We start from the raw sequence: 25,346 nt of genomic DNA on the forward strand, positions 1-25,346 counted from the left end.
TTTATAGAGCTATGGGCACCTTATCTGTACCTTTCATCTTGTTAAACTTGGCAATATGTGTTTGTGTTCTTGGGAGGAGGTGTGGTTCCTGCGTACAGAAGGTATACAGATCTTCTCTAGAGGAAGAGATTATGCATCAGACAGAAATGGGAAAAATTTTGTCATCATTCATGACAGCTCCCTGTGTTTGTTTTTCCTTCCTTTTTTTAAATTTCAAATTTTTATTTAAAATTGAATTAATGAACCTATGTGGTAAAATGGGTTCCAGGAGGAGAGTGCAACGGTCCATCACTTTCCTAAACACCTACTGCTTATCCCCACCCCCCTTCCTGCCCATCCCCCCGCCCACTTCCCTTCATCATCCCTCAGTTTGTTCTCCATCATTAAGGGTCTCCTTATGGTTTGCCTTCCTCTTCCTGCCCCCCCATGAGTATCTGTTTTTGTTTCCTAAATTCCATATATATGAATGAGATCATATGGTACTTGTCTTTCTCTGACAGATTTATTCCTTTTAGCATACTACACTCTAGATCCATCCATGTTATTGCCAATGGCAAGCTGTCATTCTTTTTGATGGCTGAGTAATATTCCATTGCTTATATATACCACCTGTTACTTATCCATTCATCGGACAATGGATATTGGGTTCTCCCCGTAGTTTGGCTGTTGTTGATCATGTCTGATTGTTAATTCTTGCCTGGCGTGCCCTGTTCGAAATGATCTTTAGGAGCTGTCTAGGCTGCACAAATCCATTAGCCATGTGTGACGTGTGGCTAGAAGGAGGGGTTGGCCACATGAGTTTGTTCACGTTCCCTGGCTCAGTAGTTGAACTAGGACAGTTCCCTTGTTTCCTCTCCTTAATGCAGTTGTATTTATAGTGAGAAGTAACCCCAATCCTCAATATTTCTGCTCCCCATTCTTCGGATAAGTTTCCTTCATCGTTTGGATTTAGGACATACAGAACTTGAAGAGCCGCGTTCAAAAGCAGGAGGAGTTTAAAAATGAATTGGAAGATTATCAACGCCTGCTCGACACACTGGAGAAAACTGGCCAGGAGATGATTGAGGCTGATCACTATGCCTCGGACAAGGTGGCCGAGCGTATGGACGAGGTGGTCAGCCTCTGGAAGGAGCTGCTGGCAGCTACAGAGCAGAAAGGTGAGAAGCAGAGGTTTTGGTGAACGTCTACCTCCTAAGTTCTGAAACCTAGCATTTTAATCTCTACCACTTTGAATTTTCCTGGTGACCTCCATAAAAAGGGAGGCTACTCATTTCTTCCTGTATTGAACAGAGTTTTTATAACTTAACATAAGTTTACCACATTATACACATACAATTTTATGTTTTCTTCAGGCACACAGGTTTAAGTGAAATTACTTCCGTTTTTTTCACTTTGCTCCCACTTTTTTTTTTTTCTGTCTCCTTAACAAATATTCCAGAGCCATGAATCCAGTATTGGCTATGCACTTGAAACTGGTGTTCTTAAGTTAGATTTTCTATAGATGAGACAAGATATTTTGCCCCAGGTTATTAAAGCAGACATCACAAGATTGTCAGCACCACATGTGATGTTCTTACAATAGTTTATTCTTTTTAAAAATTATTTTTATTAACATATAATGTATTATTTGCCCCAAGGGTACAGGTCTGTGAATCATCAGGCTTACACATTTCACAGCACTCACCATAGCACATACCTTCCCCAATGTCCATCACCCCACCACCCTATCCCTGCCCCCTCACCCCCCGCAACCCTCAGTTTGTTTTGTGAGATTAAGAGTCTCTTGTGGTTTACCCTCTCCCAATCCCATTAAAAAAAAAAAAAACTTTTATTCTTATAAATGGAGTTTGATGATGCTTTTTTTTCACATATCTGAAAGTGTTCAGGCCCTACTGTAAGCTCTTAAAAAAATTCCCACATGTCTGTTTGAATAACCTCTACTTACATGTAACCTCCCCTCTCTGGAAAATCAGTTAGTTGTGGTAATTAACACAAATAATGAGGTCTTCCTGTCAATATTCTTCTTGTGAGACGGAGACTCCATTTATAGACACAACTTTGCCCTGGTTATAGAATAGATATACACATGCTGATTCCTTTAGATGTCAACCCAATTTGGGGTTTAGGAAAAAAAAAATCCAAATTTACAGTAACAATAAGGTGGTACTGCTACGCCCCAGTATCAGGAGATACAGCAATTAGTTAGCAGAAATAATATAAATGATCATTCAAAGAATAAAGAATTTAGCTGAGAATGGTGGAAAATTGTGAGGCAGGGCTGCTGATGAAGGAGGTACCAGGAAGGGCTGGTAATGTTCTTAGAAAGACATTTATAAAAAGGTAGTTCAAAATTTCAAATGGAAACCCATCCCGATTTTTATACTTCTATTGGGGAATGCAGAGTTTGGGTTTGAATCCCTTTGAAAAGGAGGTCTTGATAGAGAGTTACAGTTGAAATATTAAACACCCAAGATGGTCAGATCTCACATAATAGGACTGTACCTCCTCAGCAGAGAATAAACATTATTTATCTTTGTTTTGGGAATGAAAGTTACTATATTTAAAAACAGATACCATCTAAATTACACAAATTTAAGATTTTTTTTGTATAATCACATATGGAATGGATATTTTTTCTCATTCGGATATCAAAATATTGTATTTCCCCTTAAGTCTTACGGAAGGTGTATTACTGTGTAGTGAGGAAGGGTGACGGTGTCTGTCACATTCTTACTGCCTCATTCTAGGGAACCAGCTGCATGAAGCCAACCAGGAGCTACAGTTCAAGAACACTGCAGAAGACCTGGAGCGCTGGCTGGGGGACGTGGAGCAGCAGGTGGCCTCCAAGGACTACGGGAAAGGCCTGTCTGATGTACAGAACCTACTCAGGAAACACGGCTTCCTGGAGTCTGCTGTGGGCGCCCATCAGGTCGGTTGCCAGCTCTCTGGCCATGGTAGACCAAGCTCCCGTCCATGCGCTGAGCACACTTGTAATAAGTAACTATTGACAGAGAAAGAGAGCAAAGGATCGAAGGCAAAACTTCCAGAATTTTAGTTGGTCAGCTGTCCCTTCCTAAGACCTTGTGTGGTGCAGTCATTGTCCTAGGTGTGGTTGTCGGAACCCCATGGCCAGGGGATCTTTGTGGGCTCCCCTGTATCTGGTGTTGCACTCTGACTCCAGAAACTTGGACTTCGTATTCCTGCTCATCACCTGCTGCTGATGGGACCTTTGATGCATCTTTTCACCTTCTCGCATCTCTATATGCTCATCTGTACTGCAAGGTTTGCACAACATGGTCTCTTCCTGTCCTGGCATTCCATGGGTCAAGGCTTGCAATTATCTTTAATCCTACTGCTTTATTTTTTGGTTAAGAACATTGAAGCCCATAGTTGTGAAGTGACTTCCATGAGGTCACAGAGAGAACTGGCAGCAGGGCGAGGACTAGGATGTGGATGTGTAGGATGTGCACTCTGGAGTGCAGGGTTATTCCCCCAGCATCCCACCAGATTGTCACTTGAGTTTATCTAGTCAGTTGTGAGACTGTGGACACTGGGTGATATTCTGGAGAACATACTTCCAGCTGACTCACTTTCTCATCCAAGGGCTCCTAGCTTGTACTTAAGGATGACTCTGTTGTTCCCTAGAAAGTCCTACTGATCTATCTTGTTAAAATCCACTTTTATGATGCCTGCTCCTTGGGTTAAATGGGAAAGACAGAATAATCTACAGGAAACAGAAAACAGGAAACGGGACAAGTCCCTTAGATAACTCCAGGGATGGCTTGATGAGGGTGCAAACAAAACAAAATAATGAGATTCTTTTTGGAAACACCCCATTTCATCTCCTGGGCATTGTTTCTGGGATGCCACAAACTTCAGCCTGGGGAGTTTCTGTGTTAGTCACACCTGCAGCTCATATGCAGGAGGAGTGTGGGAGGGAATCGGACAGAAAGTGCCCCCCCCCCCGTTTTCCTCCAGGCCATGGTTTATTAACACTCTCTGACAGTTACTTGTGCTTTATTAATACTCCTGATAGTTAAGGCGCTGTGTCTGTGGTTTTCCTGAGTTCCTTGGCACACTCTCTGTATATTATGTTTTTCTGAAATGTTTAGGAATTCCTTTCCTATAAATAGCTCTTGGGTGATGCTGTGGCCCTCGGTTCAGCATCCCCTGTCACTCTGTCTCATGGATCCGGTTAGAAGTCATCACACAGTACTGGGGGGAGCTGATTCTCCCCAAAGCCTCCTCATGCTGAACCCCAACCCCCTCTTTCTACTAAACGATGGCATTTCCTGACACCTATTCTGTCTCTCCCTCAGGATCAAGTGGACACCCTCACAGACCTGGCAGTATATTTTGAAAAAATAGACCATCCTGATGCTGGAGACATAAAAGCAAGGCAGGAGTCCCTAGTGTCCCGGTTTGAAGCTCTGAAGGAACCACTGAGCGCCCGGAAAAAGACGCTTATTGACCATCTCCTCCTGCACCAGATCTGCAGGGACACGGAGGATGAGGAAGCCTGGATCCAGGAGACTGAGCCCTCAGTGGCTTCCACCTACCTTGGTTAGTTCCTGAGCATGCGTGGGCTGAGCCATAGAAGACCAAGGTCTGCAGACTCTCAGAGAGATCTGGGACAGCCTGAGACACAGTTGTGGGGGATGCAGAGTTTGCTCTCAGCTCTTCCCTCTCACACTCAGGAACAATTTTTCCATCTTCCATAGAAGATTTTGTTAAAATTCATACCGAACATATTACCTCCTAAATTAAACCATGAACAATGCCATGAATTGAAGGCCCCTGAGAAGAGCTGGAGGGCTCAACCGTTTGCTACTTGCTCTAACTTAAGTTACTGCCAAGGCCCTTGGCTGAGCCATCATGGTTGGTGCTCGAGGTCCCAAATAATTTTGTCCATAGTGTCAGTGCCTCCCTTCTGTGAAGATCTGAGCTACAGGAAAGAGAAAAGTGGTAGGACAGCAGAGAAAAGTACATACACCTTCCTTTCCTTTGGGAGCTGTCCATCATTGCAGTGCTGGGGTGCAAGCAGAATGCAAACTTCATACCCAATAGTGGGAGCATCTATGAGGTGTTGATGATGGTGACAGTGGAGGGGCCAGCCTGGGAGAACTTCTAGAAGAGAAAAGACATTTTGAAGGGTGGACAAGCATGGAGAGCTTCTGGAAAGTCATTTAGTGGGAAGTCCAGGGAAGGATTTTTGAAGGGAAGAGGGGGAACCGGTGGATGGGAGATAGGTAGTTGACATCTGGAACTGGAGTGCTGAGAAACTGGAGGGAATTAACGATGTATAGCATTTAGTGGGTTCTTGTTAATGCTAGCAGCAAGGGAGGCATATTTTTATAAGTTATTTCTAATCTTTACAAAGAAAACTTTAAAACATATAACACGTCATTTTCATGGTGAAAAACACCTAAGTTCAAGGATTTGATAACTTTCTGACATCCATAGGAATTAGTAAGTGGAAGAGTCTGCTTTTTACACCGTAATATGCTAAAACAAAATTGGTTGCATGCTATTGAAATTTCTGGTTGAAGAGTTACTTGCCTTTCTGCCTATATTATTCTCTTTTGTAAAATAATGAGTTGAACTTTCTCAGTACAAAGAGACAAGGAGAACAACAGTGAGCAGAGTTAATTCAGACAAATGATATAAATTTCAGGAAGTCCAGACAGAGACTACAGCCTCAAAGGGTAAAACTTGTAGGTCCAAGAGTAATAAAAGGTAGAGTAGCCTCTTCTTATTTCATGCACTAGAACAATACCTGATCTTAGATTTATTTTTCTCTGTAGGCAAGGACCTGATTGTCTCCAAGAAGCTTCTGAACAGACACCAAGTCATCCAGGATAACATTGCCAGCCATGAGCCAAGCATCCAAGCGATAACAGAGAAGGGAAACAAAATGGTAGAGGAAGGTATGTATGGTTCAGGTTGAACTGGTCAATAATCACATGCTAAACTTAAAGGAAGACGTTTGCTCAATTTCAGGGCTTTAAGGGAATTTAAAGATCTCTGATTCACATTCCCTTTTAATGCAGAAATTCCCCTTGGGCATTTCTGACAAACACAATGATGATACAATATTGCTTATATAATCCAATAGCAGGAAACTCCCTACCTCATAAATAAACCATTCTTCAGTTAAGCCAGAATTATTAAATAAAATATTTTTATGCTAATTATCAATATGATCTTCTGTAGAAGTTCTAGAATTTAGAATTTAAGTTACAAAGCCCCAGAAAACAAATCAGGTCCGTTTCCCACATGGGAATTTCTGGATCTGTGAAGACTTGCCTCAGATCATTTGCATTTATTTATTTTGATCATTTACATTTAAAGCAGTTATAGTCTGGATAGTTACTAGTACCATTTCTATAAATTCCTTATTTGTATAGTCTCAGTATCTCTCCTCCACCTGGCTTCTTGTTTTTAAAAACCCCCTACTGCTTAATGATGATGTTTGAAACTGAACATCAAAACATCAAGTTCTGGCTGTACTATAAGCAACACAGATTACATTGGATCATCTCTCCTTTGATGCAAGAATAATTTGTTGCCAACAAAAAAGAAGGAGGGGGAGGAGGAGTGGGAGGAGGAAAAGAAGGAGAAGCGTAAAGTGTTGCTAGCCAGCATCCGGCTATCAAAAGTATAGTTTAAAATTCACATTGCTGACCAAAAATTCAGATCTCAACTGAGGGATTCAAACTAAAAATGTTTATTTGCAGTTCCTATTTTACTATAGTGACTCCTCTTCTTTCTCTCCTTGAATTGTAATTGTGGATTTCATCTATTTCATTCAGTTCTATCAGTTTTTGTTTCATGTATTTTGAAACTAGATTTTTGTGTGCGTACATATTTAGGCTTGTTGTGTCTTCTTAATGAATTAAAATCTTTCACATTACGATAGATAGCCCTCTTTGTCCCTGGCCATACCCTGAAGGCTACTTGGTGCTACATCAGTACAGCCACTCCAGCTGTCTTTGATTCATGTTTGCACAATATATGTTTCTCCATCTTTTTGGTTGTACTCTATTTCTTTATGTTTAAAGCAGATTTCTTACAGAAAGCATAGAGTTAGGCTTCACTTTTATGTTATGCAATCCGGTAATCTCTCTCTTTTATGGGATTGTTTAGACCATTTAATTTTAAGGCAATTATTAATATGGTCAAGCTTAAATCTAACATCTTGCTATTCATTTTTCTTTGTCCATCAGTTTCCACTTTCTTTGGATTAATGATGCATTTACTACAATTCCATTTTATCTCCATATTTGCTAGATATAGTTCTGTGGGATACATGTCTATGGGAGACGTGTGCATATGTGTTTATTCTAGAGTAGTGATTCTCCAAGTATGGTTTTGATAATGCTAAGACATTATTTGCCTTTTTTATATTCATTCTTTTGTAAGTGCACAGTGAAATTTTCTACATGATGTTTGATAATGCCTTTGCTCTAGTGGCTAATAGAATTGGATATTCTTTTGTTTTAAAAATTTTTGTTTCAATTTCTGATATGGTGACTATTAATAGGTATCACCTATGAGCAAAAGCTCTTAGGGGTCCTCAATAATTTTTGAAATTATAAGGGGATTCTTAACTATAGGGAACGAGCTAAGACTTGTTGGGGAGAAGTGGGCAGGAGATGGGCTAGATGGATGATGGGGATTAAGGAGGCCACTTGTGATGAGCCCTAGGTGTTATATGTAAGTGATGAACCACTGAATTCTACACAAGAAACTAATTTTAGAACCCAATTTTCCATGTATGTTAACTAACTAGAATTTAAATAAAAGCTCGAAATGAATTTAAAAAAACATAACAGGATTCTGGGAGCAAAAATTTAAGAGCCACTGTCCTGGGATTTAAATATATAGATCTTTAATGTGTCACATCCTAACTTTATAAAAGCTACTATTTCATGTGTAGAATAAGATCCGTAAGCAGTATGTTTCCATTTCTCCTATTTTCTCCTTTGTATATCGATGTCACACATTTTAATTTTACATATGTTATAAATCCCACTGTAGATTGTTGCTAATTTTGCCTTACCAGTCAATCAGTTTTAAGAGGAAGAATGGAGTAAAAAACCCTTTTATATTTATTCTATATGTATTCACATACATTCACATATTTTGTTCTTTGTTCTTTTGACTACACTGATATTTTTACCTCATAATTTTTCTTCTACATGGAGAGCTTTCCCTAATCGCTCTTGTAGTGCAGGTCTGCTAACCCCACATCCTCTAAGCTTTTGTTGGTCTGAACGACTTCATTTTGAAGCACATTTTTAGCTGACACAAATTCTTGGTTGGCAGTTTCTTTCTGGAATTAATGATGCTGCTGCTTTGTCTGTCGACTCGTGGGGCTTCTGATGCGGAGTCCACTCTCACTACTGTCTCTGCTCCTCCCTGTGTAAAATACCTCTTTCCCCTATTACTCTTTTAAGCTTTTTATCACTGGCTTTCAGAAATTTGATTACAGTATAACTTGATGTGCTTGTCTTTGTTTGTTAAGCTTGTGATCACTGAAGCTCTTGGAACCTCCAGGGAGCACTCTTAAGCGGGAACTGATGTAACGATGGGGCCAACGCTGAGGCGTCATTCTTCTGGTCCACTTTGGTGGGAACTCATGTTAACTACTTGCAGCCCTATGTTGAGCCTTAGGGATTTGGGCCTCCTGTTCTTTCACCCCCTTGTCCTAACCTTGAGGAGTCTCCTGACATGGGTCTGTAAGTCTCAAACATGCGGGGAACCCCCCGCACATCTCCAGGGCTCTGTCTGTGGGTGGTGTCCTCCTTGGTCCCTGTTCCTCGAGCTTGGCTGGTCTTGCCTGCCCGGCTCACTCTGCCTGCTCAGCTCAGTGTGCCGGCTGGCTTTGTGTGGCGTCACCCCGGCCCTGTAGCCCAGAGACTGCCCTACACGTGGGGGCACATCTCATTTCCTTCCCTTCTCTGAAGAGTCACAGTCTTCTGCCTGTGGTCTGGGCGTCGTCCTGTGTTGCAGTCTGTCCTGTTTTCTCGTTGTTAAGGTGAGAGGACTGGTCGTGTGATGATAAATCCCTTCTGGGCAGAACCGGCAATCTGTTGGATTTTCTGTTTATTCCAGAAAATACATGTTTTTGGAACCCTGGGCAGGACCCACACGAAGTCTTCTGTTTTCAAGTCTATGTAGCACAGACTACGCCACACCCTTCTCCACCGCACGGACACAGCCATCCTCTCTGACCACCTACCGACCTTCCATCTCAGAACATTCTAACACCCAGGAATTTCGGTGAACCGCTACACTGACAGCGTAAAGCAGCAGACTCATGCCTTCTTTTCTCTCTCCCAGGTCACCAAGAGGACTAAAGGACAGTGACGTTACTGAGGGCGACACTCATCCCTTCTCTCACTCCCCCACAGGGCACTTTGCTGCAGAAGATGTGGCCTCCAGGGTCAAGAGCTTAAATGACAATATGGAGTCTCTCCAGGCTCGGGCCAGCAGACGGCGGAATGATCTTGAGGCCAATGTCCAGTTCCAGCAGTATCTGGCTGACCTGAATGAAGCAGAAGCATGGATTCAAGAGAAGGAACCTATCGTGGACAACACTAACTATGGGGCTGATGAAGAAGCAGCTGGGGTAAGGGGGCATGGAGGTAGACATTGCCTCGTTCTCACCAAACGGTACCAAATTAGACTGTGGGATGGCTATAGGTTCTTGGGAGATTATTTGGGTGTTTCCAGAATGATGATCTTTGGCCTTACTTTGGTTGGGATAACCTCGGAGTTGACACAAATCCTAAAATGTACACACATTTTCCTGATCCCACAGAGGTTTATAGTTTCCTTAAAGATTGTCTAAACCCCAAAGGGCATGGCCAGAGATCCATGCATGCCTGTCTTGGTCCATCCTAAATTTCCCAGAATAACCTTGGGCTTTCACAAATCAACCATGGTTCTAAGATATATACAGTTTCATTACTTTATTGACATAAAATCAGGCAGACATGTTGGGACAAGAACCTGAAAGGTCATAATTACCCTCTATGTCTGCTTCTTGTTTTGTTCATTGTCTCATAAGCCGGCCTAGTGTTTAACGAACCTTCAGCACTAGAAGTAATTGTGGTGGGCATCTAAAGTCATGCTAGTATTTAATACCAAAAACTAACACCATTCGCTGCACCTCTTCTAGCTGTGGTGTGGGTCAATAAAACACTTGCGCAATTTTGACTTCATTTTCATTAAAGCAAAAGTGGTGAATATATTGAAATTGTCGATCATTTAATTCCTAGCTTCCCAATACTTGCAAATTTAGAGTTAAACAAACAAACAAAAGCCTCTCTTTATTATAGATGGAGAGTGTCTCTTACCAGGAATTAGGACAATTGATACAATCCAAATAATACCTGAACGACTCCCCAGAATGCTTAGGGCTCTTCCCGTGCTCACTTCTAATGGCCCCTCATCAACAAATCCAGGCTCTTCTGAAGAAGCACGAGGCCTTCCTGGTGGACCTGAGTGCCTTCGGGAACAGCATGCAAGCCCTGCGGGACCAGGCGGCGGCTTGCCAGGTGAGAAGGTGGAGATGCCAGGAGCCACACTCCCTGCCCGACAAGAGAGGATTCTCTTTCTTACTGGCTTGTATGTCCAATAACCCAGGAAGCAACTGCAAAGGAAATCCTAAGTTCTCTGGGCCTTCTAAGCAGGAACGGTAGCCTCTCGGTAGCGTTCACAGACCTAGTTCACAACGGGCTCTCGGGGAGCGCAGTCACACGTTCATGGATGTGCTCTTGCTTTCCACCGTCCTTCCTTTGATATTTCCATTCCTGCTGCCTTCCTGCCCACCCCCTTACGCATACCCCTCCTTCTCACAGTCCCTCCTGATTCCTCGTGTCCCTTCCTGGTTGTTTGTGTAACTTGTGAAATGTCAACCGTGCACAACCTCGAATGAAGCAGAATCCCGACTGCAGGAAGACTCCAGTCTCTTAGGAGATCAGGAAGACTCCAGTCTATTAGGAGATCAGAAAGTGTGGCAAATAAGAGCCCATGACAGACATACGGACAGGAGGAAGGGTCTCAGGGAATGGAGCTCCTCTCACCAGAAATAAAACCATTGCAAAGAGGAGGATCCTCACGGCTGAGGCGAACCAGTTTATCTGGGTTATTTTTTAAGATGGTTTACTGTGTAGATGAGAAGGGCTTTTCTAGTCAATAAGATTTGAGTGCGAAGACACGAAAGCCCCGAATACTCAGGTGCGTTGGGGAAATGGGTCCTGCGAGTGCCGGAGAATGTGAAGATGGTCAGGAACGACCCCGCGCTCAGGGCTTGTCCCGCACAGCAGCGAGGCTGGGACCCACTGAGTGACGGGGCGCCTCCTTGCAGTAGCGGAAGGAAAGAGAGAGGCTCTGGGCTCGTACTCTGGGAGTAGACAGCAGACGTGGGCAGGACATGCCAGGTCACCATGCGGGCACAGAGCCTGTGTGCCATGCCTTCCTCAGGGACAGGTGGGAGAGTGCATTGTGCCTGGTGAGGAAACACGGTGCTCCAAGGATATAAAATCAGGAGGGTCTGTAAGGGAGGCACACATCTTCCACTCTGAGGGGAAGCAGGCGTGGGCCATGGCTTACAAAGGTGTGTCGTACTCCGTTCATTCTCTCAGAGGTCTGACATTTGCATAAAGTATAAATCAGAGAAGGCTACACCTTGGAGAGCAGGTTGCTTGCTAAAGAGAGGTCCAAGATCTCTGATCTCAGTTTACGGTGTCAGCTTTTGCAGTTCTGTGGGCTTTCCTGTATTCTACGTCATCCCTCTCTTAAAAAACAAAAAAAGCCCATTTTTCACTGATGTAATAATTTAAGGGTGAAGGGGTTGGAAGGGTTGTCAGTATAGGCCAGGGAAAGGCAGAAGACCACGAGAGATAGTGGGTTTTTCACTTTCTCGAAGAATCTTCTGAAATGTTGGGGCATAGCAACCTTATTACCTGCTTTACACCCTGGAGGCTCGGAGCACTCCCTACGTTTCTGACAAACTACACACTCAGTGACTCATTCTGTGTTCACTCTTCCCGGCCCCCTGTCCCCTCAAGGGTCAGGGCGGCACCGTTGTCTGAGAACGGTTCATTGCAATCTCCCTCTGGCTGGTGGCCGTGTGGGACGGCCCAGCCCGAGGCTCTCCTCTCCAGGCAGCCGAGCACGGCTCCCCACCAAGGGGCTGGAGAGAGACGTGTTTCGAGCCGGTGACTGACGGGATCTGCTTCCTGCTCTCATTCAGCAGCAGCAGGCCGCGCCCGTGGAGGGAGCCGCTCGAGAACAGAGGGTGGTGGCTTTATACGACTTCCAGGCCCGCAGCAACCGCGAAGTCACCATGAAGAAAGGCGACGTCTTAACTCTGCTCAGTTCCATCAACAAGGTGACCTTCCCTTCTAACCTTCTTCCCATCAGCAAGACAGCGCCTCCACGGTCAGCCTTCCCAGCCCTGCCAGATATCCAGATTTTGCCCAAAGAACATTTTTCTATGGCTGTCTCTCTTCAATCACCATAATTTATTAAGTAGCATCTTTCCTTCGGGTATTTTGTAAGGTCTGGTGTATGTCCTTTGGGGTTATACTGTTAATTACAGCGAAAAAAAAATGAAGACTCATGAAGCCTAAGTAAGTTGCCCAAAGACATAGAAGCTATGAATGCAATTCCGTGATCCTAATTGGTCCCTTTCTCCTCATCTCTGCTTGTCCCTCCTTCATGCCCTTGGTCCCAGTGCTGGAACGACAATGGCCAGGGTGAGGAGGAACCTGGAAAAAAAGAGAAGTTTTTTGTTAACTCGGTTTTCTTTAACGTCTGAGGAACAGGTCTGTGAAAGAGCCTGTGAGAATAGGGACAAAATATCGGCTCTCTTCATAAGCGCTCAGATGATTTTTTTTTTTCATTGCAATAATTTCCAAAAATTATTGGGAAGAAAAGAAGAGCGTCCAGGATATGGTTTTGTCCTGGGGCGAGCGAATGTTTGAGAGGCAGGAAGGACGGTCCATGAGCAAGTAAGCTCTATGCCGGTCCGTGTCTTCTCTCTGCTCAGCCTTCTCCCTGCCGTCACGTCGAATCCGGAGTGTTCGTTCAGTGACACCCCTGATTGCTCTGTGGGGCCCAGGGTGATACTGGAACACAAAACATCCACGAGCGAATTTTAAGGCTGTGCACAATTTTTAGGTGCTCTGGGAGCGGTGGGGAGGAGAGGCCCACGCCCACCATAGTCCGGCCGGTGCCTGCAGACTTAGTTCTAAGAGTTGAAGCCTCTCCTATTTGCGGTTTTTCAAGAACTACAGAAGGAGTGGGGATCTTTCTCTCTCTCCAGGACTGGTGGAAGGTGGAGTCTGGTGACCACCAAGGCTTCGTGCCTGCTGTCTATGTCAGGAAACTGGCTCAGGATGAACTGCCCGCACCCCCGCAGCGGCAGCGAGAAGACCCGAGCAGCATCGCCCAGCGCCAGGAACAGATTGAGAACCAGTACGTTTTTAGAAGCAGGAGAACTGGACAGCACTTGGCTAAGTATTTCTTATTGGCAAAGACACTTCTCATGACTCTGCTGTTAGATTAACGATGCCATTGTAAATTCTCAGATTTTATGAGCTGAAAGTCAACTTTGTGTCCTTGAAAAACTTCAGTTTTTGTATGAGAATGATTAAGGGAATTGCCTGAGGTCAGGCACTTCATGGAGGGACTCCTTCTGGTTGCCTGCCCAGCGTTCTGAGGTTATCGAAGTCTTCTGACTTCCACGTGAACTTAGTCACTCCACCAGCTTCTCACCCAGGTGTTGGCTGGCATGTGAACATCTCACGTCTATAGAATAGGGGAGGTGTGATGGCAGTCACACTGTTGGAACACTGACATTTGTATTATTTTTAATGGAACCCCGTGCGTTTGTCTCTCTGCTCTCAATGCTGTTTCCTCCCAACTTTACTTCCTCCCCTCCTCTGTTCTTCGTTTGATTTTCCCTCTCTCTTCTTCTTGTTCCTTTGACTCTCCCTGCTTCCACTCCTTAGTGTTTCTTCCATGTTTCACAACACCATTCCCCGTCTTTCTGTTTCTGCACACAGGTACCGCTCCCTCCTTGATAGGGCAGAGGAGCGCAGGCGTCGTCTGCTGCAACGCTACAACGAGTTTTTGCTGGCCTATGAGGCGGGCGACATGCTGGAGTGGATCCAAGAGAAGAAGGCAGAGAACACCGGGGTGGAGCTAGAGGATGTCTGGGAGCTGCAGAAGAAGTTCGACGAGTTCCAAACGGTGAGAACGAGCAACCTTCTCCTCCAGATGGCTTCGGACAGTGACCCTGCTTCCGTTTATCCCACATGTTCTCCTACGTGGTTCCTCAAATCCACATCTGCTAAATATGCTTCTCAGAGCTGCTGAGAGTCCCACATTTCAGATCTCCCTCTGGGTATGAGACGTGGAAGGGAAATACAGAGGGGTTAGTGGCCTTGGCTCTGCAGCCTACAGTCCCTGCCACTCCCAGGCCCTCCTGGAAGTGGTGGTCTCCCTGAGCTCTTTAGCACTCATCCCACACCATGCTTCGTTCTGGGATCCCAGGTTGAGGTGGGAGGCTGTGGGACTCTTCAGAAGCTCTTAATTATGGGACAGAAGCTGAGATGGGAATGTGGGAAGAACTTACAGCTAGTTTCTAAGTTTCTACCAGCCTGAAACCATCCATCCTCCATTCTCACAGACTCATAGCATACGTTAGCTAGCCGTGAATATAAGCCTCTTCCTTCCTTTCTTTTCCTTATGACGTTTTCTACATAGAATTCAAAGACCCACATGGGTAGATGATACATAGATAGATAGATAGATAGATAGATAAATGAATGGATATAGAGATGGTAGATGGTTGATATATGGATAGATGGATGGATGGACAGATGGATGGATGGATAGATGGATGGATGGATGGACAGATGGATGGATGGATAGATAGATGATAGATACTTAGATAGATGATGGATACTTAGATAGATGATGGATGGATGGACAGAGATAGGTAAGTAGGGATTTTATATATACATATAGAATATATAAAGCAAGAGGAAAGTGAAATAAAGGGAAGCAGGACAAAAATATAAAAGAACACCAGGAATGACACTCCCATGAGGAAGCTCATTTAGAGGCATTTGTAAAATGTAATGGGTAATCTCAACCCCATAAGCATCGTGATGAGCTCCTCAGAGCTATTTCTTATAACACGCCTTAACACAAACGGATTACAACTTAGTCCATGAAATTCTATAGAGGGCAGAGGAGTTTCTGTTGGTAGGAAAGCACAGGCTGCAGCTTAAGTAAATCAGAAGAGATTTTTCAGATATCTCAGAAATTGTATGTGCTCCACACTCCAGAAAAATGGCAGCTCTCTTGCCAAGTTCTCAATAGCCACTGGGGTCAGGGAGTTTAAAACTCCCCTTCTTAGCGGCAGATTGGAGGGCGGCTTCTTGTGCATTGCATGTGAGGGTAAGGTTATTAATATTTAGGGCAGGAGGTGCAGGCAGGTATGAAGACTCCTGAGAAGGGGATTTATGCTGCTTTGGACAAATTTTCCCACCCAGGATTTGAAGACCAATGAGCCTCGGCTGAGGGATATCAATAAGGTGGCCGATGATCTTCTATTTGAAAAGCTTCTAACACCAGAAGGAGCTCAAATACGGCAGGTAAGTAGAACTCCTTCCATGGTTTCCTCACTGCCCGCCTGAGCTCGGGGGCCACATTGTGCTTTGATACACTCAACCTCATGTTCCACAGATCAGCTAGACAGGCGGAAGATGGAAAGCCGGCTTCAGGAAAGGTCAAAGACGATAGCTCAAGCAGTCCACCCATATATGTATTTAAACTGATCTGAAATCTATAAATTGCAACACATATCTCCCTCCTCCCCACATCTTCACTTACAGAAACCGAAAATTCATGCTCATACACACGAATATAAAGAAAATGTAGGTAAGAAGCTGTAGCAGTGGAAAGGGGCTGGTCAGGAAAGCTGACTAGGGGAGACAGGCACTGATAAAATCTGATGAAAGAAGAAGAAAAACACAGGTCAGTACGGAGGAGAGGTGGGACGTTCTAGACCTGATTTAGACTGGGACCCTTCGTTCCATGGAAGATAGAAGGAGCATGAGTGGGATGTCTAGTCCAGCTCTCTGAGTGGTCATAACCAGGGAAGAGGAGTTCTCTGCCTCTTCTCAGGTGGTTGAGGTGGAGTAGGAGGGAGAAGAGATGTGCATAGGAATAATGCATGTGCTCTCTGCGGAAAGTTGAACTCTAAGTGGTGGCTTGGTTTGGTCCATTCAGGATCCATAAATATAATAGCTGCTAACGACCAAGGCAACATGCTGTACCCATCTTCTGGAGGTTGGTATGTCGTGTCTGTAGCAGTCCATGTCGGTTGCTGCTCTAGGGTTGGGTTTCCATTCCAGAACATCATTTGGGGAGGAAAACATCCCTTTGTCAACTGTGTGAATGAGGACCAAGTACTCCAGAGAGGAAAGAAACCTACTGAAGCTTCCGAAGTAGATTACACAACAACAATGAGCATTCAAACATCATTGGGTCTTTGGACAACACTGAGCCACCTGAGTTAGCTTTCTAGCCAACACCCATTGTGTCTGCCTCTTCTAGGAGTTGAATACTCGCTGGAACTCCTTGCAGAGCCTCGCGGAGGAGCAGCGCCAGCTGCTGGGCAGCGCCCACGCTGTCCAGGTGTTTCAAAGGTGAGAGGGCAACCCTGAGAGGCAGTGCTGCTCTAAAACCCACTCGAAAACCCAAGTCTGATTGCTGCAGGAGACTCATCGCTATTACTACAACATGCAGAGACTAGATCGGCGGAGGTCAGGTGATTCTGTAGCCAATTTGTTACTCGGCACATGGGGTCCTCCCAGGCAACCAGCTCTAATATTCTAGTGCCTGGTCTTGGATCCTGATGTGTAAGTAGCTGTTTTCATGATAGGTAATGAAACTCGGAGTAGAGATAAGAGGTTTATGTAATTTGTTTCAGAACTAGCTATAGACAGCAGCCAGTCACCGATACCACATTGGTTTCAACAGTTGATTTTTTTATGTCTGATTCCAAATCTGTGTCTGCACACACCTAGCTAAGCAAGCAAGCAAGCAGGCAAATGGTAACCAAACACCGTCACTAGGTCTAAACATAGTGTTGAGTGTTTGGAGCAGGAAAACAGAGATGCAGAATTTGGCTGGGCAGTCAGGTCCTCTGGCCTGGACAGGCTGCACCAGTTAGTAGTGGTCTAACCTTGAGCAGATAGCCTCCTTAAGGCTCTGGTCTTGCCTGTGGAAATTGGTCACAGTAGCTACTCCTTAAGTCGTAGCTGGGAGGATGAGGTGAGCCTATGTTCTAGCACATCAGGAAGGGGGTGGGGATGAGTAGAAAGGATGTCCCTGGAGTCAGCTGGGTTGCCTGTGGAACACACTGTCACCCTCAGTCCTTCACTCTCGTGAGCCAGAGAAGCAGATGATATGAAGGAGCAGATCGAGAAGAAGCGCCAGGCCCTCCAGGTGGCCGATCCCGGTTCAGACCTGTTCAGCGTTCAGGCCCTTCAGCGGCAGCATGAGATCTTTGAGAGAGACTTCATGCCTCTGGGAGAAAAGGTGGGACATTTGCTCCCAAGCTGTTCCAACACATCCCTCTTCACATCGATTCCTCTGTGTGGCCTCCTCTGTGTTTCTATTCCCCATCCCTCCTCTCAAGTTTCTCCTTGTCTTACTCCGTACTTGACCTTGTACCTGTCCCTAAGATGAGGGCACCCAAAGGTCATGGCCAGGACCTCAGAACATGGAGGGAAAACATCCTGAAATGACCTCTACTGTCCAAGCACCTCTTAGTGGCTTCCAAGTGCCTAAACCATATAAAAGGCCCACAGCCTCAGACCAGGAGTTACTGGCCACCCCCAGGATGGCCTGGGCCGGGCGTGTTGCAGTTTTCTTAATAAGGAACTGAAAGAGCTTAATCCTACTTGACTTACAAGAAAGCTCTGGAACTTGCCAGATGCACTCTGGGATAAATCAGGGGCATCCTGCAGCCTGGCGTTATCTTGCAGAGCAGAAAGGGCACAGAAAATATCTGTATTGAAACGGTTTTCACGTTAAAAGTCAGGACTCTTGGGTGCAAAGTTGACCTTGACACTATCAACAGGTTCACTTAACCATCTGCCCAACACCCTCTCATCTTAAAAAGAAGTTTGGTAATGTCCAGTTTGACTACTAGAGGGAGTTACCGTGTGTACTGAAAGGATTGGCCCTATTTTATGAAGTAGCAAATGTTCTCTTACCTCCCTGACATCTACTGGAGAGTGAGCATTGCCAGGGCTCAGAAGTGGTATTTCGCTAAGATTAGGTATGGCTCTAACTGCTGATTTTCAGAGCTCTTGCATCTCCTCAGGTGACCATGCTGGTGGAGACAGCAGAGCGGCTCAGTGAGTCCCACCCAGATGCTGCTGATGACCTGCGGAGGCAGGGGACAGAGCTGAAGGAGGCATGGGACAGCCTGCTGAAGGACTCAGAGGAGCGGAAGGAGAACTTAAATGAGGCCCAGAAATTCTACACCTTCCTTATGCGAGCCAGGTAAAGCTCCAATGGCAGGCTCCGCCAGGTGGGGTGGGCGATGTCACATCTGGCCCCGTGCAGACCTTCTAGGAGCAGTCTGGATATAGGTGCTCTTTACTCCTGGTTTGGAGGGTATGTCCACATCCAGACCATACCTTGGTGGAGGCACAGAAAGCATAGCCCCAGTAGTTCAAGCCACAGAATACCCAAGTTTGAACGAACGTGACACCACTGAGGCCTGACTTGACACATATGCTAGACACATATGCTTGACACATATGCTAGACACATATGCTTGACACATATGCCTAGAGCACATATGCTACATAGGGTGCTGTGTGGAGTGGTGTAGACGACGGGCGTTTTCTTCCTACTGGAAAGACAGAGCAGAGCACAGATACCCACGGTCGAACGCAATACAGTCCAAACACGCATCCTAACAAATGCACAGAACTAGCATGGAAAGGTAGGAGGTTAAGAATGGTATAGTATGTTCAGGAGGTGGGGGCAGCCGGAGCACAAGTTTGCATATCAGGGGGCTCAAGACAACTGTTGGGGCATAAGCTTAGACATGTTAAGATAAAATCCTGAGAACTTCTGTTGCCTTGCTAGAGACCCTAGACATTATCACAGTGGAGCAAACAGACACTTTATCTGTGGAACAGCTTCCATGTTCTGCCCCATCACCATCATCTGCTGGGAGGAGCATTTGGAATCAAGGATCCAAGAAGTAGCTCCTCACAATGTTATACTTTTGGGAAAAAAAAATTATTTATTTTTGGTAAATAATTGCAGTTCCTCTGGCATCTCTGGGATGCTCTAGTTTTTCATATAATATAAATAAATAGCGTCCACAGCCACCCCCCAAATCATACCTGCTCACAGCTCTCTGGACATACAGATTCTGCTCTGACTTCAGACTCAAGTCAGATGCTGCCTCCTTCCCTTTGTGAACTCTACTCTTCAGTACGCAGCGGTAATATTCCCTCCATCCAAGCAACTCTGACACTGGCTTTTATCTCTTTATGACCCTCTGCTTTCCAGGCTGTTTTAGCCTTTTGTGTTTTTTTGCCTTTTTTTTTTTTTTTCCTTTAAAGTGTGAATTCCTCTTCTGCAATGTTTGGTACTTAGTAAGTACCCAGTGAAACTTAGTTGTTTAAGTGAATACATGAGTTTATAAAAGAAAAGACCTTTCTGCCCTAGAGTAGATGTTTGTTTTTTCTTCAGCAAGAGGAAAGAGTCTCTGTATGTGATGCTAATATGGGCGTCACACAGAATTACAAATTAGTGCATTGTTACCTGATGTTTATCCTCTGGGTCATGGACCTTAGCTTTCCTTGTCATTCCTCTTGGACTGCTGACAGTAAGAAGTGGGCCCTGGTCTCATCGAGAGCATGGAGAGAGAGAGAGAGAGAGAGTTTACATAAATGTGTGTGCACATGCACGAGTGTGTGTACGTGTGTGTTTGTGTATGTGTGCACGCATGCTGGGAATCAAAGTAAGAATAAAGACATACCTTCCTGAGATTCCATAGAGAATTCATCCTTAAACCCAAGAATTTACTCCTTATGTACAAGAATCATTTAGAGTAATGGAGTATGTATTGGTCGAGGATTTGAGTGTCCGGGTTCCTCCCAGACGTCCGTTTTCATTTCTATTACGTGGACAAATCACTTACATTCTCTAGGCTGACCTCCTCATCTCCAAACTGAAGACAGAAGAGTTCCCAGAATTCTCTACTGGATTATTACAAGAATGGAAAGAGACAATACGTGTGAAGAAATTTTCAAACATAAGGGCTTCCCATTATTAAGTCAAAGAGTGTAAACAACAGAACTCAGTGATCCATCAGTTACACACAACACCCAGGGCTCATCACAACCGCCCACCCTCCATCTAGCCACCCCCACCCACCTCCCTCTGTCAACCCTCAGTTTGTTCTTTCTAGTTGCGAGTCGTTCACAGTTTTCTTCTCTCTTTCTTTCTTTCCTCCCCCACCCAATGCTCATCTGTTTTCTTTCTTAAATTCCACATTTGAGTGAAATCATATGGTATATGTTTTTCTCTGACTTATTTGCTTAACATAATACACTCTAGCTCCAGTCATGTCATTGCAAATGGGAAGATTTCATTCTTTTTGATGGCTGAGTAATTCCATTGTATATAAACACCACATCTTCTTTATCCATTTATCAGTAAATGGACATTTGGGCTGTCTACATAGTTTGGCTATTGTTGATAATGCTGTTGAAAACATTGGGGTGCAGGTACCCCTTTTAATATTAACTAATTAGGATTTTTAAAAAAATCTTATGCATTTATTTAATTTTTTTATGCATTTATTTATTTTCAGCATAACAGTATCATTATTTTTTCACCACACCCAGTGCTCCATGCAATCCGTGCCCTCTATAATGCCCACCACCTGGTACCCCGGCCTCCCACCCCCCCGCCACTTCAAACCCCTCAGATTGTTTTTCAGAGTCCATAGTCTCTCATGATTCACCTCCCCTTCCAATTTACCCCAACCCCCTTCTCTCTAACTCCCCATGTCCTCCATGCTTTTTGTTATGCTCCACATAACTAGAATTTATGTAAAGCTTTGAAAAAAAAAATAACAGCTTGTCAAGATAAAAAAAAAGCAAACATTTCCAATTGGTTTCTAGTAAATCATCTTTATCACACTTGTCTTCTTCCTGATTTTCCTTTTACTTGGAATTTTTCTTAGGCATCATTATCAAATTCAAGAAAGTGTCTGTCTGTCTTCATCTCTATAATTTTATATTTTTATCTATTTCATTTTAAAGATTATTTTCATTCCTTATACACAAGAAGATTCATGTGCAATGAATTTACAATAGTAAATTCGCTTTTTAAAACAAGCAAACAAAAACCAGTGTGAACAACAAACCTAAGGTCTGTGAAGCATGTAAAGCCAGATGGAAGGTGTGAATCCAGAAATATTCTCTAGGGAGGAAAAAGCCAAGGACAGATAGCCTTGTTGCAAGCTGCACGGATTTTTGTCAATCCAAGTACGTCTATTTCTCTAGGGACCTGGAGAACTGGATCAGTAACATTGGTGGCTTGGTGTCCTCAGAGGAGCTGGCTGAAGATTTAATCGGCACGGAGATCCTGCTGGAGCGACACCAGGTCTGGCTACAAAATCCACAGCCACTGATCACATGACCCCCCACCCTTCCCTCACTTTGCAACATTGTTGAGATGTCCCTGGTGCCACCAGCCTCTTCCTTTTTCCAACACAGGAGCGTCGTGCTGACATGGAGGCTGAAGCGCCCACCTTCCAGGCCTTAGAAGACTTCGGTGCAGAACTTATAAGCAGTGGGCACCGTTCCAGTCCTGAAATTGAAGACAAGCTTGAGGCGGTCAGGCTGAAGAAGGACAACTTGGAGAAAGCCTGGAATCAACGCAAGAGGATATTGGATCAGTGTCTGGAGTTGCAGGTGAAGCACACTTGACCCCGTTAAGAAGGATTGAGCTCAGTCTGCTCCTTCTGGGCAAGTTTGCACAGTTCCTACAGGTGCTCGTGTCACCGGGCTTGCCGTCCTGGAGGCACAGGGGCGTTTCTTGGCTCTCTGCCATTCTGCTCTCAACATCCTGGTGTTCTCTGCTCGTATCCCTGTTAGAAGGACCAAAGTAGGGATCTGCTTTTGGCCCAAGAGAGGGTGATTCAAATGTATTTATTGATTGAGAGTTTGGTTGATTGATTCTTGTTGAGAACCTGCTGGGTGTGGAGTCCTGGAAACACAAAGATTAGTAACATAACATCCTTTATCTGAAGTAGTGAAATTAGAGGTGTAGACAGACCATGCAGGAACAGAAAGTGATTATTAATAAAACAAAATGATGAACATTTTGAGGCTAAAGAAGTCTGAGTGATTAGTGCCAGTGATGCAAGAGATGAGCGGATTACTGGTGGCCCTGAGGGTAGTGGTTATGATGGTCCTAAAGCAATAACCAGCCAGCATCCACTAGGTGCAGCATATGGGAAATGCACTAGGGGAATGGAGTGTAGCTTAAACAGAAGCAATGTGTTTTCAGGGAAGAGTAAAAGGTACAGAAGAGCTAAGATCAACCGTGTGAATGTTTCTTGGAAGAACATAAGCAACCCATATAGGATCTCTTATATTCGTGTTGTAGGAGAAAAATAGATCCTTTCCTCTGTCCCCTGGATTGGATATAACTTCTACCTTCATTTCCCATAGTTGTTCCACGGGAACTGTGATCAGGCTGAGAGCTGGATGCTGGCGCGCGAGAATTTCCTGAGGTCAGAAGGCCATAGTTCCTTAGACACTCTAGCGGCCTTGCAGAAGAAACGGGATGATTTGGACGAAGCAATCGCTTCCCAGGTAATAACGGCCAACGCAAGAGTTCCAATAACAAATATTAGTGATGATAACAAAGATTCTATACATGTTTGTGGTTTTGTGACTTACAAGTATCTTAATTCCCATTTGCTTCTTAGAGAAAACTCTGAGGTAGACAGGGCAGTTCACATGGTGACTTAGTCTCAACTCAAGTCACTCATGGTCTCGGACCAACTTACCGCCAGCCCAGCCTTTTACAAGTTAACTTTTAGAATTGGAAGTGACTTTATATACTGCTTATGCTAACATCCCACCCAATGCAGGAGTCACCCTTTGCCATGGTCATGGGAGGGGTCTGTTCTTTAGGGAGGTCAGTACCATAGGAACTCAGTACCGCAGGAGCTCAGTATCGTAGGAGTCCCTAACAGAAGAGTACATACCATAGCAGCCCTTCTTAGTGTCACTACTAATGTTTCTACTCCTGTTGAGTTAAAAGCCAGTTTCATGGCATTTATTCTCAGGCCCTTGTTTTGTTCCCCTTTGTGAAGCCACAAAGGGTGTCTTTGTCCTTTTCTAGGAGAGAGTCTGGGATTCCGCTGAAGGCCTAACCTCCAGACATCTGGGCTTTTTTCTTTTCCTCTATCTAGGAAAAAAAGATCACTGAGCTAGACCATGTTGTAGAGCGGCTCATAGCGGATGACCACTATGCCAAGGAGGAGATTGCTGCTCGGTTCCAACGGGTGCAAGACAGGTCAGGCCTGAGCAGGTGTTCTGTGAGCTATGGAAGATGTAGCAGAGTGGCTCTTTGCTAGCATGGAGGATGGAGGTCCCGTTCTCAGTTCTTTTCATTTCTAAATGCCTAAAACTATCTTGACACTTGGAAACATTCCTGATCTAGACTCACAGAATGAAAGGCATGGAATACGACTTAAAAATTACTGACTTAACCAGTGTTTTTTGTATTTGAAAATAATAAGACTATGCAACAACTAAACCTATGTGTATAATATGTAATATTAGATGCAATATATATGTTATATAATATGTATATGTACACTCTACATGATATTATAATATATAGTATATAACTAAATAATATATAGCTATGTTATATATAGCATGCAAATCTGTAAAGAATGAGAGAAGGGACAGGTTGGCAAATGAGAACACTGCAGATATGGCATCAAAGCTTGCTGGAAGGGTCGAGGGCAGAGAGCGATCTAGTCTCTTCCTCCAGATGGAATGCTCTCAAAGAACTGCTGACTGCTGAGCTGAAAAGACTTGGTGCCTATGCTGACCTCAAAAAATTCCACCATGACCTTGAGGACCTGGAGGAATGGATCAGTGAGATGCTACCCGTAGCCTGCGATGAATCCTACAAAGATCCCACCAACATTCAGGCAAGTTCGAAATAGAAATCTTGGAAAACTCCAGCATATCCAGATTGTTGGATGAAGGGTCGCCTCCCTACACAAAACTCTTGCTCACTGTTGAGACCACTGCCAGCCCTCAGGGGCTTCTGAGTCTAACGTGAAGGGGTGGGTCCTTTGGAAGCCCCCGTTTATTATGGCAGAACATTACTTTTTCTTTGAAACAGAATTTATCTATCTTGCTTCCCTAGATTACAGGCTAATTTAGTTTCTGCTTTCCCTTCAGAGAAAATTCGTGAAGCACCAGGCTTTTGAAAAAGAGGTCCTGGGCCGAGCTGATGAGGTAGAGGGAGTCCTCAGACTGGGGGAATCTCTGATTGACCAGAAGGCATGTGACATCAGTGAAGAGACCATGAAGGTAGGGATTCTGTTCAGGGTGGTTTGGGCTAAAGGCACGTGAGGAGAATCCTCTTCTTCCTTCAACGTTTCCGTGGGTGGGGATGTGGAGTGTGTTCTTTGGTTAGCGATCTTCCCTCTGGCTGCCACATAAAGAAGGCAGGAAACCATGATGCTCAGAGCTTATCACTTCTGTCAAACTCAGTACCTAGAACTCTGAGAAAGTTTTAGAACTAAGTCCTAAGTGTTGTCATGCTTGTTTGATGTTTTCTATCCCTACTGCCAAGAGTTTTGGCACTTAGGCCGGCACCAGTCTCTCTATACAGCCCAGGACCCTTTCCTCAAACTTCCTTCCAACACCTCCTATTGTTTCCCAGACTAACTAACTAACTGGTTAAAAATGTATGGCATTCAACGGTTGGCGGATTTTGGCTAGTCCCTAGCTCCTAGCCCCCTCCAGTATCCTTTGAAGTTGTCACAGGACTCAGGATCCTAAAGACCATAGTGATCCCCCAATTTCTTTGGGTTAGGATCAACTGAAAGACCTGGAAGACCACTGGAACCACCTGCTTGAGAAGACAATTGACAAAGGACAGAAGCTCGAAGAGGCAAGTCGCCAACAGAGGTTCAACACGGGCATCCAAGACTTTAAGTTCTGGCTCTCAGAGGT

At 44.6% G+C, this 25,346-nt stretch overlaps 1 protein-coding gene across 1 annotated transcript in view; it reads left to right on the plus strand.

Annotated features, from left to right (window-relative positions):
- The window catches only part of SPTA1 (spectrin alpha, erythrocytic 1), a 64,281-nt gene that overhangs the window by 16,387 nt on the left and 22,548 nt on the right, over positions 1-25,346 (plus strand). The window contains exons 15-34 of the mRNA XM_045086620.1: positions 953-1,157; positions 2,748-2,929; positions 4,320-4,563; positions 5,805-5,927; positions 9,417-9,634; positions 10,473-10,565; positions 12,266-12,403; positions 13,340-13,491; positions 14,082-14,268; positions 15,579-15,680; positions 16,645-16,736; positions 17,487-17,631; positions 18,422-18,603; positions 21,636-21,735; positions 21,849-22,046; positions 22,809-22,952; positions 23,558-23,661; positions 24,148-24,310; positions 24,567-24,698; positions 25,207-25,344. Coding sequence (XP_044942555.1) covers positions 953-1,157; positions 2,748-2,929; positions 4,320-4,563; positions 5,805-5,927; positions 9,417-9,634; positions 10,473-10,565; positions 12,266-12,403; positions 13,340-13,491; positions 14,082-14,268; positions 15,579-15,680; positions 16,645-16,736; positions 17,487-17,631; positions 18,422-18,603; positions 21,636-21,735; positions 21,849-22,046; positions 22,809-22,952; positions 23,558-23,661; positions 24,148-24,310; positions 24,567-24,698; positions 25,207-25,344 — 3,042 coding nt within the window. The remainder of the gene's footprint in view (positions 1-952; positions 1,158-2,747; positions 2,930-4,319; positions 4,564-5,804; positions 5,928-9,416; positions 9,635-10,472; positions 10,566-12,265; positions 12,404-13,339; positions 13,492-14,081; positions 14,269-15,578; positions 15,681-16,644; positions 16,737-17,486; positions 17,632-18,421; positions 18,604-21,635; positions 21,736-21,848; positions 22,047-22,808; positions 22,953-23,557; positions 23,662-24,147; positions 24,311-24,566; positions 24,699-25,206; positions 25,345-25,346) is intronic.

This window comes from Mustela putorius, unplaced genomic scaffold, assembly GCF_011764305.1.
Source record: "Mustela putorius furo isolate JIRA1106 unplaced genomic scaffold, ASM1176430v1.1 tig00000997_pilon_pilon_pilon, whole genome shotgun sequence".
NCBI lineage: Eukaryota > Metazoa > Chordata > Mammalia > Carnivora > Mustelidae > Mustela > Mustela putorius.